The 17,567-nt window shown below is 44.8% G+C and overlaps 1 protein-coding gene across 1 annotated transcript; it reads right to left on the bottom strand.

The window, feature by feature from the left end:
* Window positions 1–1,785: 1,785 nt before the first annotated feature.
* On the bottom strand, window positions 1,786–9,823 carry LOC100136168 (glial fibrillary acidic protein). The gene is made up of 9 exons (XM_021558456.2): window positions 9,274–9,823; window positions 5,423–5,483; window positions 5,190–5,285; window positions 4,883–5,044; window positions 4,571–4,696; window positions 4,184–4,404; window positions 3,897–3,940; window positions 3,634–3,719; window positions 1,786–3,409 (listed from the first exon to the last, which is right to left on the bottom strand). Exons 1-9 carry the CDS (start codon window positions 9,798–9,800, stop codon window positions 3,359–3,361), a joined length of 1,374 nt encoding a protein of 457 aa, XP_021414131.2. The 5' UTR covers window positions 9,801–9,823; the 3' UTR covers window positions 1,786–3,358.
* Between the last annotated feature and the right edge of the window lie 7,744 nt (window positions 9,824–17,567).

Consider the following 17,567-nt stretch of genomic DNA (forward strand, 5'->3'; position numbering starts at 1 on the left):
CCTGGATGGCAGGAAGCTTGGCCCCAGTGATGTACTGGGCCGCACGCACTACCCTCTGTAGTGCCTTGCGGTCGGAGGCCGAGCAGTTGCTATACCAGGTAGTGATGCAACCAGTGCTGCTTTCGATAGTGCAGCTGTAGAACTTTTTGAGGATCTGAGGACCCATGCCAAATCTTTTCAGTTTGCTGAGGGGGAATAGGCGTTGTCGTGCCCTCTTCACGACTGTCTTGGTGTGTTTGGACCATGATAGTTTGTTGGTGATATGGACACCAAGGAACTTGAAGCTCTCAACCTGCTCCACTACAGTACTGTACTGCACACACACACACACACACAAACACACATACACATGTGCACATACACACCAGTGGCGGCTTCTGAGAGGAGCTACAGGAGGACGGGCTCATTGTAATGGCTGGAACGGTATAAATGGGACAGTATCAAACACATAAAACATATGGAAAGCACATGTTTAACGCAGTTCCATTTTTCCCTTCCAGCCATTACAATGAACCTGTCCTCCTATAGCTCCTCCCTCCTGCCTCCACTGATACACACACACTAACACACAGAAATACATTAGCTGTACAATGAGTAAAGGATGGCCTCTGCGTGACTGGGACTCCTATATACCTGCCCAGCACATACATAGACACGTGCGCATGTTTCCTCCTTCAACTCCTTTCTGGCTGTTTGTCAGAAGGGGCCCAGAGAGCAGTGTGTATGGTGAGGTTGTGGGTGTGGGGGGCCCAGAGAGCAGTGTGTATGGTGAGGTTGTGGGTGTGGGGGGCCCAGAGAGCAGTGTGTATGGTGAGGTTGTGTGTGTGGGGGCGGCCCAGAGAGCAGTGTGTATGGTGAGGTTGTGTGTGTGGGGGGCCCAGAGAGCAGTGTGTATGGTGAGGTTGTGTGTGTGGGGGGCCCAGAGAGCAGTGTGTATGGTGAGGTTGTGTGTGTGTGTGTGGGGGGGGCACTGAGAGCACTTATATAATCTCTGTTTGAGTCATTGTCCTTACAGGAAGACTCAGAGAGTCTGGGCAGGGAGTGAAGTGAAGGGTCCTTGAGGGCTGAACGTGTGGATAGGTTGTTAGATCATTCAACAGAGTGTTACAGTCTGACCCCGTCTGTGAGAGAATTTACTGTCTATGTGCTTCTGTAGGGTCCTGGGCAGAGCACTGACAATGACACTGACAAGTGACGATCACAGTACTGTAAATATAGGCTTTGGTGCCGAACCCTCCCACCTCAATTCCCCTCGCCACTGGACAACAACCAACGTAGTGATGATGATGAACATTGATCCCTCCTGTCAATCTCAGCAGTCTGCCATGCCAGTCATCATCTCTCCCACATACCTCTAATGTGGATCCTGATACAGAGATGGGCTGTCAGACTCAGTTATACTCATTCACCGCAGACAGATACCGCAGACAGGATCCTACATATGGATGGATGATTATCATGATGATAAATGACGCGTGTTGATTATGACTATGTGGGTTCTATTGATTATGATCAATCAACAGGTGCCCAACTGTCCTCCTGAACTCTGGCGCCCCACACAACGAGTTTCTAACGTGGTGTACGCACGTCAACAACTTGGAGGTGCTGGGTATGTCAAATAAAGTCGTGAAAAAGGTCCATCAGTGAGCTGGTACTGGATCTATCTTCATTTCATGAGCACACACAATCATACAACGGTACACATTCAATCCAAGCAGCAGCTTGTGTTGGACTAAAGAAAGCAAATAAAAACTGTCATTCACAAAAGACTCATTCAGACACAAATACTAATCAAACAAAATGGCTTTATTGTTGTTAGCGGGTTGTCATAATGTTGGTCAAAACTAAGGTTATATTCACATCTTGTAGGTTTTTCTTAGACCTACTGCAGTGTGGTTCAGCTGTGGCTACTGTAAGAGGCAGACAAGAAGAGAAGAAATAGTATCTAGAGCTGACGGGTGAAGACACGAAGGCAAAGCAGAGGGAAGGGAGATGTGAAAGAAAGGCAGGCACATTAGAAGACGGTTACGGTTTGTCTTTAGTGAAGAATGAAAAGCAGTCTGTAGTCACCATCTGTACTGAATGGTAGGTGACAGGGGTGTCAGTTTGTTTATGTCAGCAGGGGTGCTAAGCAGAGGGAGAGAGCTGGGATTAACAGTTAGTGTTGTGACAGCCACCCGTCAACCCTCGTCCTCTCCTCCTCTCCTTCAACCCTCCTCCTCTCCTCCTCTCCTCCAACCCTCCAACCCCCCCCCCCCCCCCCCCCCCCCCCCCTCCACCTTCCAAGCCCCCCCACCCCCAGGGTTTCTTGGAGAGGGCTGTCATCAGGGAGACACCATATAACCCCACCCGCTCCACCACCACCAAGCTATCTCAGCAACACCCTCTTTTGTGTCTCTCTACAATCACTGACACTCCAGAGATGGGGCTGGGGGAGGAACAGGGGATTTCAGAGGTAAGGGTCTCGTCAATACTCCCTGTATCACCTCCATCCTGTCCCTCTCACCCCTGGTGCGTAAGTGGATATGCCCAGGCACTGTTCTAGTGTTAAAATATGATGTTGCAATGGTACAGTGGAACTAGAGACACTGCATCCAGAGGGGGGGGGGGGGGGGGGGGGGGGGCAGTGTATGACGGAGGGATGAAATTGATATGGTGTTTGGCCCTAGAGGAGAGTTATGTCAGCTTCTTTCTTTTCACCAACAGTTCTGCCAAAAGCACTGTCATTCACACGTCATCTTCCTTGTCTGAGACCCATCCTGTCCACTGCAAACCCCAGCAACTGTACTTTCCTCTTGACTTCTCACATCCACTCAAACCACACAACTTCAGCACGACCCCTGCCACTAGCTGAATAACAATCACTACATTTCAAGGCCTCCTCTCTGGCTACTATCCAAACACATTGAGAACATTTCCTACTCTGATCTGTCACTATTATGAGCTGAACAAAAAATAAATGTCCAAGCATTAAGTCTGTTAATCACAAAGGGTAGTAGTCCAAGACCCTTCCTTCTAAGGTGCATGGCCACACTTCCCAGCACTAAAGCCTATCTCCAGTTACAGCAATACAAAAATAATACTTTTTTGGCAAAAATGCTAACAAGGACGCAATGAGGGATTTTTTTTTGTTTCAACAAAATGCAAAAAAAGTATTTAATGATGTAGCATGGTCTGGGGTGATGATGAAGAGGGGAGGAAGGGGATGGTGAGGTGGTTGCAACTGGGGGGACTTTAAGGTTTGGAGAAGAGGGAGGTGCCTGGTCAGGAAAGGGTATCATTATCATGCAAGGCCTCTAAGCGTTACTTGGGAGTGGGGACAGTGTGACAGACATATAGCTAGCACCATTTGTGTCCTTTAAGGACTGTCAGGAATCTCCTTCCTCTCAGCCGTAGACTCCTTAATGATCTGAAACACAGAGCAGGGAACAGGGCATGTTGGGTTGTAGATGCAGCAGTAGGGAGGGACTGTCTATAAGTGATCTGAAAGCTTGTGAAATTGCATTTATTGAATTATACAATGTAGCATGCTGCCCTCTGGAGGAGCTAAGCAGGAAGCAAGCACATTCACACATCTGATATGGGAATAAATCCCCCATGGACTCATTCAATGGTCTATGATGTTCTACATACCTCCCCGTCTCTAGTCTCCACAGTCCGCACTATGATGCTCCTCTTGACATGGGCCTCTGGAGAGAACTTAGTGTCCATACTGGTCTCTATACTCAGGGAGAGGGTGAGAGAAACGTTTAGCTTTCAGATGCCCATGAATCCAGTCAGAGCCGAATCCTAACTTCAGATTTATGCATCAGCACATCATTCATATGGCTGGGGTAAATTATTAAATGCCATGATAGACTACGCTAATATGTCTGGGTCAGGATACCCTTACTCACCTCTGAACTGCAGGTTGGAGAAGCTCTGCATTGGAACAGTGATCCTGAGGAAGAGGAAGAGAGAGTATCAGTAGCTACCAGCCACCACCTATTGTCTTTTCTTTCTTCATCACACTGTCTCCTCCCGACCCAGCTCATTAGATCCACATTCTTTTTTCACTTTATTCCCTCCAACACCCTCTCTCTCCTTCCCTCCTCCCTCCTCTCTTCCTTCCTTCTACTATGCTTCCTCTCCACCCCTCCTCTCCCTCCACCATCCTCCTCCCTCTCCACCGTTATCTCCTCACCTGCTCTCCTCTCCCTCCAGCAGCTTCCTGTAGGTAGCGATCTCTATGTCCAGGGCCAGTTTGACGTTGAGCAGGTCCTGGTACTCCTGCAGGTGTCTGGCCATCCCCTCCTTCAGAGTCTGGATCTCCTCCTCCAGATGACCCACCGTATCCTGGTAACCAGCCGTCTCCACGGAGAAACGGTCCTCCATCTCACGCAGCTGCTGCTCCAGAGACTCGTTCTGCAGGAGAGGAAGAAGATAGGGAGAAGGAAAGGAAGGGGGAAGAGGTTTGGAAAGAGATGAAAGAGGAGATGGTGGTTCAGTTAGAGAGGGGAGTCATGGAACTCATGGTCTTCTTATGTCTCATTGTTGACACAGCACACTCTGCTCTGATTGGACAACTCACTGTTCCACGGAGCGCCTCCACATCACAGGTCATGGCCTGGAGTTGCCGGCGGTACTCGTTGCCCTCCTGTTTGGCCAATCGCAAGGCGTCTGCATTCCGAGTAGCTGCGTCGGTCAAGTCGACAAACTGTGCATAACAACAAAAGGAGAGACAGGACACTTTAAAGGTTTGCATCTTATAGTGTGTTGTCAATGTGTGCATTGTGCAACACCTGGCTGTATGCATGTTTATCTGTATGGTAGTGTGTCTCCCTGTGCCTGTACAGTAATGTAGGTACATGTATATGCAATAGCCCAAGCTTTCTGATATGACCTTGGAGCGGTACCACTCCTCCGTCTCCTGAATGTTCGAGGAGGCCACGGACTCATACTGGACCCGGATGTCCCTCAGAGCAGCGGTCAGGTCTGGCTTGGACACGTCCACATCCACATGGACCTGCTGGGCCATCAGCTGCTCCTGCAGCTCACGCAGCTCCTATAGAGAACCAACCACAGGCTTACAGGTTAAAGGTCACCTCTTTCATTCTCTGAATATTCACTATTTACTTCAGAGATAGAAACAGAGGTTGGCCAGTAAGGACTAGAGATTGCCATAGAGACGAGGGGAAGCTGAAGCTCACCTCCTCGTGGATCTTCTTGAGGAAGGCAATCTCATCCTGCAGCGCGTCTATCCTCCTCTCCAACTGGACACGGTTCAGAGACGCCTCATCCACATCCTACACACAGAGAATCCTTAGGTCAATGCGACATGTATATTCCTCATATAAAAACACGGGCTGTGAAGATCACATGCAAACAGGGACATGGTCAATAATAGTTAAATTGATATAAATTATGAGAGAAATGACCTCACCTGTCTAAAGGCGTTTAAGTTGCTCTCTGCATCCTGTCTAAGAACCATCTCATCTTGCAGTCTGATTGAAAGAGAAAGGGAGAGTGAGGAAAAATAGAAAACAGACAGATAAAAGGAGAGGCAGTGTTAGGGTGCACTCTAAGTCCCCTCATTGGTCTCGCAAAGAGGATCCATGCACCTCAGATAAAACCTAGTTTCAACCTATTCTCTATTGATACAAAGTCAATGAATCCCAGTCATCATCCCACCAATTACCCAATATATATGATCATGTTTTCCATCCAGAAAAGTGAAGGGATCATGATCAGGATATGATTAAATGTGACTATGTATGAATATCCTTGTATACATAATGACATGAATAAACTGATGATAAGGACTGTGTGAGTACCACTTGTCTTCCATGCTGCAGTAGCAGAGTTGGCAGTAGGTGGGCTGAGCTCAGCTGAATGGAGAGCTTACACATCATTAGCCATTCACTTCTATACATCAGCCTGTCATCAGCCTTTCCCACGGAGGAGGAGTTTACGCATTCAGAATGGAGCCAAAACACACACACACGCACAAACAAGCACACACACACACACACACACAAATTCCATCTGCCACTATCTGCCCCACACTGAAACACACATGCTCACACACCTTCTAACTCAGATCTGTATTTCTTCAGAGACTGATGAATTGGTGTTAGAAAGTAGAGTTGGGAAACCAGCAGGAAACACGACCTGACCTCAAACCTTGTCAACCTTCACCATCGATACTCATGCTGTGCTCTTAGAGGTGAAAAGCAGATGTGTGTTAATGTTTTTTATATTAGCTTTGGTGCTATCACACATATGTGGTGAATTTTCAAAACTCTTGGTACCAAACTAACACTTGTTAGTTATATTCAAAACCTTTTATTGTGCACTCATTTTGTTTGGAGACATCTTTCACCAAACAACCATTGATCCTAAATATAAGCTTACTATGAAATTGATTTAATCACCAAAACACAACATAATGGTATCTTCTCAATGAAGTTGTTTTAACGACCAGTTAATTACAAATTGCCCTTTGAATGTACATTACACTGGTTTCACATTAGGCAATACACTTGCACTACCCATGAATCATTTCCAGCCCATGTGTGATAAAAAGTATGATCATTAAAGATATCTTTCATAATCATTGATGCAAAAATAAATGTATTGTTCAGATATAATTACAACAGGTGTACTGTAACCAAATGAAAGAAATGAAAGAAACAGAATGTTTAGCATTAGCTTGCATCAAGCCTGTCTTGAGCACTGTTTCAGTTTTAAATAGCCAATATTTAGAAAAAAAGGCTGGGAATGTCAATACAATCAAACTAGCAAGGGCAGTTTTAATGATGTAACGTTGTGCTGCTGCTACTGCCTGTAAACACACAGTCCAGTTCGAAGTGAATGATGGCAGGCCCATGTGGCAAATGGCTTATTTGCATATAGGCCTACTGTAACTCTGATTGGCTATGGCGCACCGGTCTGCGTAGACTCCGGGCTTGGACGAGACACATGTTTTTTTATTTTTGTATTTACTGCAGTGCCTATTAATTGTCCAAACGCACTGCCGCATTCCCACTCTATATTGCTACAGAATTTTTACAAATGCTTTACTATACGTCATTCCCAAACATTCTATACATTTATGAAAACGTGGAAATTACCATTTCTAAATGCTCGCTTGTCCGATTAAAAAAAAAAAGGTGTAATATTCTTCCTGGGGGTGTATATGAACAGATGTCAGTTCCACCTTAAGGCAGAACAGGTCTGCGCAAAGTATAGTGTCATTGTTTTCAGGGAGGCATGACCATGACGTTAGGAGGGACAGGAGGCAGACTCAGGCCAAGGGCAGGGCAGCCACCTGAAATGCCATACAAAGGTAAAGAATCTGAGAAAAATGGCTTTAAAGTATTTTTTTACTCTCCAGCCAAATGTGTTGTAGGTAGATAAGTGATAATGCACTGATATATTATCTTATTATAACCATGACCACTTACCTGACCTATGACCTATGACCCCTGAAATGCTGATACTGCACTCTGCCTTTGTATGACAAACAACTATATGGGTAATGCAAAATAAAAGTACAGTATCTACAATCTAAATGTGTTTATCCAACCTTTTGACTGTCTCATGGTGTGTGTGAGGGCATGTCATGATCGGGATGGCCTGAACTCAGAGCCCGATAGAATACCAAGGCAAACTGCAGGAACTTCACTTAGTAACTTCACTTACTGCTGTTTGCGTTGGTTCTTACGTGGATATTGTAGTTACTGCACATTTGAAACTCAATTTTCTTTGAAAACGGAAGATAATTGAACCAGGAGACTACAAAGCCTGATTTCAGTCTTAACTCAATTTGACCAAATGTGTAGTTACCGCTGTTTTCAATTGTATGACAGAGAACATCTCTGATCTTGTCAATATCAGATTCTAAATGTTTTGCAGTAAAATCCTAATAGTCAAATCAAATCAAAGTGTATTGGTTGCGTACAGATTTGCAGATGTTATCGCAGGTGCACAAGTACTGGTACCCATTGTGTCATTTTTCTCTTTTTCTCTCTGCATTGTAGGGAAGGGACCATAAGTAAGTATTTCACTGTTAATCTACACCTGTTATTTAAGAAGTGACAAATACAATTTTATGTTATTTTATTTGTGCAGCGAAATGCTTATAAATGCTTAATCATCATAATAGTACATTATAGTATATATATATTTATACTTGACAAACATACTTTTTCATTATCTAGTTCTCTAAAAGTGTAGTAGAAAAAAAATCTAAAATCTATAGGTTTACCAAACGGTTAAGTGATTATCAATTAAGAGCAGTCGGTTAATCGTAAAATGTCATTTAAAAAATGAGAAGACAATCATAGCAAAAGTAAAGTGAGCATTGCATTGTGAAAAGCAATTACTTTAAACAAACATGTATTCCATTGTGAATGTGAAACATGTATTTCCAGATGAAACACTAATTAAGTTAGGTAAAAAAGTGACTGTATGATTTGACGTTGTACTTACTCAATTGAGTTGAGAAATGACTACCTTTCTCATGATGTGGTTTGAGTGTTCTGAAAATATACCACATTCTGCACCAAAGCAAATGTAATCAGAGAGCATTGACCCTCACACACACGTCTCTGATCCATAGTATACACAGGCTCAGAAACCAATACAAACCTAGATGTTCCCTTTGTCCTTGGCAACAACAAAAAACACCCTGTGAAAACATAAGCCATAACCTCATAACTATAAACCATGCCACTTAAGCAATAAACCAATAAACATAACTAAGAAGCGTGTATTTGACCAATGAGTATTAAGGGGGATCAGGCAACAACAGAACATCTGCCTGGCTCCCTGGTCTCTTTGTGGAAATCAGCTCTATCGTGTTTCCTCCATTCCTCCACACTCATTGAATGGCTGTAGGGGTCTGGTCAGGATCAAGTTTAGAAAGAGGGACACCCATTGAGTAACGCCTTCTCAGAGCACAGTGTTTTCAATAACTAACAAGCCAAAGCATCAACTGAGCAATTTTATCATGTAACACTATATCCAGTTATACTGAATTGTGTTATATCCACTATCCACTTGTTGGTTTTAGACTGTAGCAAAGATTCCAATTCAAAATTAACATATTGACCAATACACATGCCAAACACTAGGAATCCACTAAATCAAATTTCGAATAAATGTTTAAGTGGACAGACTGCTGAAGCAATTATAACTCCACAATATCAATTGGAACTCCAAAATACTAAAACAAAGCAGACTGATCAATGCTCAATTGTATTGATGGAAATGAGACTGCCTCATTCTCACCTCTGTTTGAGCGTGGCCACGTCAGCAGCCATGTTGTCCCTCTCTATCTCCAGCCGGGCCTTCCCAGCGCTGAGTCCGTCCACCTGCCTGCGCAGCTCCCTCAGCTCCTCCTGGAAGATGTCCCCCAGACGGCTGGGCTCCTTCCCCCTCAGTTGGGTCAGCTCCGTCACCAGCACCGTGTTCTGCTGCTCCAGGAAGCGCACCTTCTCTATAAAGCTGGCGAAGCGGTCGTTCAGACCCATCATCTCCACCTTCTCGTTGGTGCGCGTCTCCCGGTACTGGGCCTTGAGGAGTGAGTCAGCCGAGAAGTCCAGCCGGTTCCCAGGGGTCCCCAGGAGCAGGGCCCCTCCAGCCGACCCCAGGGAGAGACGGGAAATGGTGCTGGAGTGGGTCAGGTGGCGGGGGGTCCCATGGAGGGAGAAGCGGCTGGAGGAGAGACTGCTGAGCCGCACGCCCCCACCCACGCTGCCGGCCCCCTGGGGCCCGAAACGCTTCCTGTAAGACGACAGGACTCTCTGACTCTCCATGGCTGGAATGAAACCCTGTCAGGGCACACACATGCCTTTTATAGGGATAGACATCCCCCATCCTGAGAGAGAGTACACAGGGAGGGGCGGGAGGGAAGGGCCGGTCACTGAATAGGACAGAGAGAGGGACAGACAGAAAGAGAGAGTTAGAGACAGACAGAGAGAGAAAGAGAGAGAGAGAGAGAGAGAGAGGAGGGTGGTTTATGTGACACTCAAAATCTGTGTGCCAGGTATTGTTTGTGCTCGTCCACTCAGCTACAAATGTCTCCTGGCCTTTCTCTCTCTCCCTCTCTCTCTCGTCCTTGTTTGAATAGGATTTGGTGCAACAGAGCTTGGCTACCAAATCAAAGCTGCCTCACACACATGCTCAGTCACACAGACACAGATGGGGACAGAGTGTGATTGAAAGGGAAGAAAAGAAGCAGGGATGTGAAGGAATGAGATCTCTTTTCCTCCATTCCTGTTAGTTGGTGACTAATAGGGTCAGAAAAAGAGAGGGACAGAGAAAAAGGGGACAGAGAGAGGGTCAGATAGTAGCTGTGTTCTTGTGTGGCACTCTGTCTCGCTTGGCGTCCAAAATATCCCACTAAGCCCTCCAGATTTATTGATATCACTCTGATTGGCTCGCGCCACTGTGTGTGACAGCAGCACTGTCTAGGAGCGTCTCACACCCCATCCCTGTTCCTCTGCTCCTCTTTAGTCTTCTCCTTGTCGGAGTCAAAATGGGAATGAGTACAATTACATAACACAGCAAGAAAATATCAAGTTCGTTAAGGTTGCCTCTCTTTCTTGTCTTATCTAGGTACATCAAGTAGAATCAATTATTGAATATCTACATTGACCACAGTATCTCCAAACTATTGTGAGATACTGAAGACAAAAGTAGGAGAGTAAACAGAGGGGAGTAGAAACAAAATAACGTTATAATAGCTAAATGGCATTATTAGATTAACTCTTATTCAACAGCTGACCTGCATATCAGTATGCGAAAATCATACTGGGAGAAAAAAAATTTAATCATTGTCCTTGTAGTCATGGATACATAATAAAAGCCAGTGTACTAAACAGTCAACAAGTGACACCATTACAGTGTGCTAGCCGATTGGAGAAGCTTTGGGGCCACAGGGCTGAACAGTAGCAGCTATACATCTCCACCTCTTTGCCCCCCCTGGAGTTTCTGACCATGATGTCACTGACAGGCTACAGATGGATACATAAGAGACAGAGACCTAACCTCCAAACGAGCTTCAATGCCATACAACACTTCTTCCGTGGCCTCCAACTGCTCTTAAACGCTAGTAAAACCAAATGCATGCTTTTCAACCGTTCGCTGCCTGCACCCGCACGCCTGACCAGCATCACCACCCTGGATGGTTCCGACCTTGAATATGTGGACATCTATAAGTACCTAGGTGTCTGGCTAGACTGTAAACTCTCCTTCCAGACTCATATCAAACATCTCCAATCGAAAATCAAATCAAGAGTTGGCTTTCTATTCCGCAACAAAGCCTCCTTCACTCACGCCGCCAAACTTACCCTAGTAAAACTGACTATCCTACCGATCCTCGACTTCGGCGATGTCATCTACAAAATTGCAGTTTATCACAGTGCCATCCGTTTTGTCACTAAAGCACCTTATACCACCCACCACTGACTTGTATGCTCTAGTCGGCTGGCCCTCGCTACATATTCGCCGCCAGACCCACTGGCTCCAGGTCATCTACAAGTCCATGCTAGGTAAAGCTCCGCCTTATCTCAGTTCACTGGTCACGATGGCAACACCCATCCGTAGCACGCGCTCCAGCAGGTGTATCTCACTGATCATCCCTAAAGCCAACACCTCATTTGGCCGCCTTTCGTTCCAGTTCTCTGCTGCCTGTGACTGAAACGAATTGCAAAAATCGCTGAAGTTGGAGACTTTTATCTCCCTCACCAACTTCAAACATCTGCTATCTGAGCAGTTAACCGATCGCTGCAGCTGTACATAGTCTATCGGTAAATAGCCCACCCATTTTTACCTACCTCATCCCCATACTGTTTTTATTTATTTACTTTTCTGCTCTTTTGCACAGCAATATCTCTACCTGTACATGACCATCTGATCATTTATCACTCCAGTGTTATTAATCTGCAAAATTGTAATTATTCGCCTACCTCCTCATGCCTTTTGCACACAATGTATTTGTCTGTTCACACTGCTATGCTTTATCTTGGCCAGGTCGCAGTTGCAAATGAGAACTTGTTCTCAACTAGCCTACCTGGTTAAATAAAGGTGAAATAAAATAAAAAATAAAATAAAAAGAACTATAGGCCACATCTATCAGTGGGTTGGAGGGCTTCTCTTTGGACGGACACACAGCCACACACAGGAGCATGGCAACATAACACACACACATTATTAATCCATCACTATCACTACCATTATTAACTGTGATCAACTACAGAGGAAGCTATGGATCAGAGGATGGGCCAGTAAGACCAGAGGTAGCCAGTTGGATTGCAGCCTTTTAGCAACAATACGACCACTCCCTCTTCCTCAAGTCACATCTCATAAAGCCCTGTTGTAAGTGATGGCAGCTCATTCAATCAGACTTAATGACTGCTTAGCCTGAAAAGAGGGCAATTGGACCTGGAGAAAGAAGTCTGTGTTGGGCATGGTCAAAAAGCCCAACGAGTTCTGGGTACCTATCCAAAAAACAATATGTATGGCAAAGTAAGTATCAGGTTACTATAAAAGGGAACACCTGGTCAGTTGTACAACTGAATGCATTTTCCACATTTAACATAAATCCTCTGAATCTAAGCAGTGCCTTAATTGATGTCATCAGCACCCAAGAGTAGTTGTTGGGGATGAATTACCTTTATCAAGGGCAGAAAGACAGATTTTTCAACCTTGCTGGCTCAGGGATTCAAACCAGCAACCTTTCAGTTACGAGCCCAATGCTCTTAACCGCTAGGCTACCTGAGGGTGAGGCAGTCTGTGAGTTATTAGATAGTTGAAACTGTCACAGGACTCCAGCAGATGGATGGTTGGAGAATGGGGGGATGGGACGTAAAACCTAGTCTGAACCCGACAAATCAGCAGCCAGTCCGTTACGAATCAATTTCCATCCATTGTCATGGCAACTCCAGGGCCAGTTACTTCAAAACATGCTAAACTCTTGTTGACTCTCATCTAATAGGGATGTGACTCTGGGATGGGATGAAGCCTTATATAAACATCCACAGCTATTATACAGTCATGCTGCCCAGATATGATCCTAACATGCACAAACAACCAGGTCTATGATCTCTCAAGCTACTATACCAGCAAGATCCTAGGGCCTTTTCCATCCTGCTCGCCTCTGTTCTCCCTCTCCCCTCCAACCAACTCTGGGCCTGTAACAGGTAGTAAAACCCACATCGCAGGCCATAAAAACCCTCTTTGTTACCAAAACACTCTGTTAAAAGAAATGTGTAGCCAGTGGGAACCAGTGAGACTGGAAGACTGTAAATACAGCAAACAACAGAGTGACTTGAATTCCAATTGGTCCCTGTTGATAGAGGTTAACTGAGTGGTCCACTGTAAGTCTGGCTGGATGTGTTGTTTTAAAAGCTTCCATCTAGCAGGATTAATAACGTGGTCTCATCATTAAGGTGACACTAATTGTATCGCCCCCTGGATTTCTGAGACAGTCACTGTGGTTGCCTCAGATCTGGTCACTTAGGCAATATCTGTCAGAGGAGAAACATTCAGAAAGAGAGAAAGATGGAAAGAGACGAGAGAGAGAGAGAGAGGGAGAGAGAGAGAGAGAGAGAGAGAGAGAGGGGGAGAGAGAGAGAGAGAGAGAGAGAGAGAGAGAGAGAGAGAGAGAGAGAGAGAGAGAGAGAGAGAGAGAAAGAAAGAAAGAAAGAAAGATAGAGAGAGATTGGTCGGAGTGAAAGAGGGTGTCCCCCTCTCTCCTCTCAGAGCCAGTGGAAGGCCAACAAAACATCTGATTCCTGTGGGGCAACATGAGGAGGAGCCCATCTCATTTGCAAGGAGCAGAAGAAAAGGCGCCTTGCCTGGGTGTTGAGCAGAATCTTAATGCTGTTCCTCCAGACTGATCTCCCTCCAGAACCACAGGGACGGCCAGCTCTGTTTGCCTGCACACGGCTCCCCCCACCTCACCATTCAGGCCTTTTGAACCCTTTCTGTTACTGCCGGTTTAAACCCCTTTCCACTCTCTCCTATGGGAACTACCCTACCTCAGACCCCCTTGCATCCCCAGCCTCCTCTCTATGCCAATGAGCACACCCCAAATTCTGACCATTCAGCTGGATACACCTCATCCCCCACCCACAACAAAACTCCCACAGCAGCCCCTTCTTCTCCACTAGATTAAGCGCGCCCCATCAACTCAATGATATGGGCCCCTGGTCAGCTCAATCACTTATAAATCCCCCCGTCACATGACTTAATCTTAGTCCTCATATGGAGCTCAGGGACCCGGGACCCCATCTCTTAAAGAGCCCATGATAACAGCAGAGCCTGAGGAATGGGGGTCCCAGTGACCCATGGGTCTCACCTCAACTCACACACACATACAATGCCCGCACACAGCATGCAGTGTACTAATCACTGATGTACAGTATCACTGATGAACAGTATCACTGATGAACAGTATCACTGATGTGCAGTATCACTGATGAACAGTTTTAACTGATGAACAGTATCAATGATGTGCAGTATCACAGATGAACAGTATCACTGATGTGCAGCATCACTGATGAATAGTCAACTGATGTGCAGTATCACTGATGTGCAGTATCACTGATGAACAGTTTTAACTGATGAACAGTATCACTGATGTGCAGTATCACAGATGAACAGTATCACTGATGTGCAGTATCACTGATGAACAGTATCACTGATGAACAGTATCACTGATGTGCAGTATCACTGATGAACAGTATCACTGATGTGCAGTATCACTGATGAACAGTATCACTGATGAACAGTATCACTGATGTACAGTATCACTGATGAACAGTATCACTGATGAACAGTTAACTGATGAAAAGTATCACTGATGTGCAGTATCACTGATGAACAGTATCACTGATGTGCAGTATCACTGACGTGCAGTATCACTGATGTACAGTATAACTGATGAACAATACCACTGATGTGCAGTATCACTGATATACAGTATCACTGATATACAGTATCACTGATGTGCAGTATCACCGATGAACAGTTAACTGATGTGCAGTATCACTGATGAACAGTTTTAACTGATGAGCAGTATCACTGATGTGCAGTATCACTGATGAACAGTATCACTGATGTGCAGTATCACTGATGTGCAGTATCACTGATGTACAGTATAACTGATGAACAGTATCACTGATGTGCAGTATCACTGATATACAGTATCACTGATATACAGTATCACTGATGTGCAGTATCACTGATGTGCAGTATCACTGATATACAGTATCACTGATGTGCAGTACCACTGATGTGCAGTACCACTGATGTGCAGTACCACTGATGTGCAGTATCACTGATATACAGTATCACTGATGTGCAGTATCACTGATGTGCAGTATCACTGATATACAGTATCACTGATGTGCAGTACCACTGATGTGCAGTATCACTGATGTACAGTATCACTGATGTGCAGTATCACTGATGTGCAGTATCACTGATATACAGTATCACTGATGTGCAGTATCACTGATGTGCAGTATCACTGATGTGCAGTATCACTGATGTGCAGTATCACTGATGTGCAGCACCACTGATGTGCAGTATCACTGATGTGCAGTACCACTGATATACAGTATCACTGATGTGCAGTATCACTGATGTGCAGTATCACTGATGTGCAGTACCACTGATATACAGTATCACTGATGTGCAGTATCACTGATGTGCAGTATAACTGATGTGCAGTATCACTGATGTGCAGTACCACTGATATACAGTATCACTGATGTGCAGTATCACTGATGTGCAGTATCACTGATGTGCAGTACCACTGAAATACAGTATCACTGATGTGCAGTATCACTGATGTGCAGCACCACTGATATACAGTATCACTGATGTGCAGTATCACTGATGTGCAGCACCACTGATATACAGTATCACTGATGTGCAGTATCACTGATGTGCAGTATCACTGATATACAGTATCACTGATGTGCAGTATCACTGATGTGCAGTACCACTGATATACAGTATCACTGATGTGCAGTATCACTGATGTGCAGTATCACTGATGTGCAGTACCACTGATGTGCAGTATCACTGATGTGCAGTATCACTGATGTGCAGTACCACTGATGTGCAGTATCACTGATGTGCAGTATCACTGATGTGCAGTACCACTGATGTGCAGTATCACTGATATACAGTATCACTGATGTGCAGTATCACTGATGTGCAGTATCACTGATATACAGTATCACTGATGTGCAGTATCACTGATGTGCAGTACCACTGATATACAGTATCACTGATGTGCAGTATCACTGATGTGCAGTATCACTGATGTGCAGTATCACTGATGTGCAGTATCACTGATGTGCAGTACCACTGATATACAGTATCACTGATGTGCAGTATCACTGATGTGCAGTATCACTGATGTGCAGCACCACTGATGTACAGTATCACTGATGTGCAGTACCACTGATATACAGTATCACTGATGTGCAGTATCACTGATGTGCAGTATCACTGATGTGCAGTACCACTGATATACAGTATCACTGATGTGCAGTATCACTGATGTGCAGTATCACTGATGTGCAGCACCACTGATGTGCAGTATCACTGATGTGCAGTACCACTGATATACAGTATCACTGATGTGCAGTATCACTGATGTGCAGTACCACTGATATACAGTATCACTGATGTGCAGTGCCACTGATGTGCAGTATCACTGATATACAGTATCACTGATGTGCAGTATCACTGATGTGCAGTACCACTGATATACAGTATCACTGATGTGCAGTATCACTGATGTGCAGTATCACTGATGAACAGTTTTAACTGATGTGCAGTATCACTGATATACAGTATCACTGATATACAGTATCACTGACGTGCAGTATCACTGACGTACAGTATCACTGATGTGCAGAATCACTGACGTGCAGTACCACTGATGTGCTGTATCACTGATATACAGTATCACTGATGTGCAGTACCACTGATATACAGTATCACTGATATACAGTATCACTGATGTGCAGTATCACTGATATACAGTATCACTGATGTGCAGTACCACTGATGTGCTGTATCACTGATATACAGTATCACTGATGTGCAGTACCACTGATATACAGTATCACTGATATACAGTATCACTGATGTGCAGTATCACTGATATACAGTATCACTGATGTGCAGTATCACTGATGTGCAGTATCACTGATGAACAGTTTTAACTGATGTGCAGTATCACTGATATACAGTATCACTGATATACAGTATCACTGATATACAGTATCACTGACGTGCAGTATCACTGACGTACAGTATCACTGATGTGCAGTATCACTGACGTGCAGTACCACTGATGTGCAGTACCACTGATATACAGTATCACTGATGTGCAGTACCACTGATGTGCAGTACCACTGATATACAGTATCACTGATGTGCAGTATCACTGATGTGCAGTACCACTGATATACAGTATCACTGATGTGCAGTATCACTGATGTGCAGTACCACTGATATACAGTATCACTGATGTGCAGTACCACTGATATACAGTA

The sequence above is a fragment of the Oncorhynchus mykiss genome, chromosome 13 (assembly GCF_013265735.2).
Source record: "Oncorhynchus mykiss isolate Arlee chromosome 13, USDA_OmykA_1.1, whole genome shotgun sequence".
NCBI lineage: Eukaryota > Metazoa > Chordata > Actinopteri > Salmoniformes > Salmonidae > Oncorhynchus > Oncorhynchus mykiss.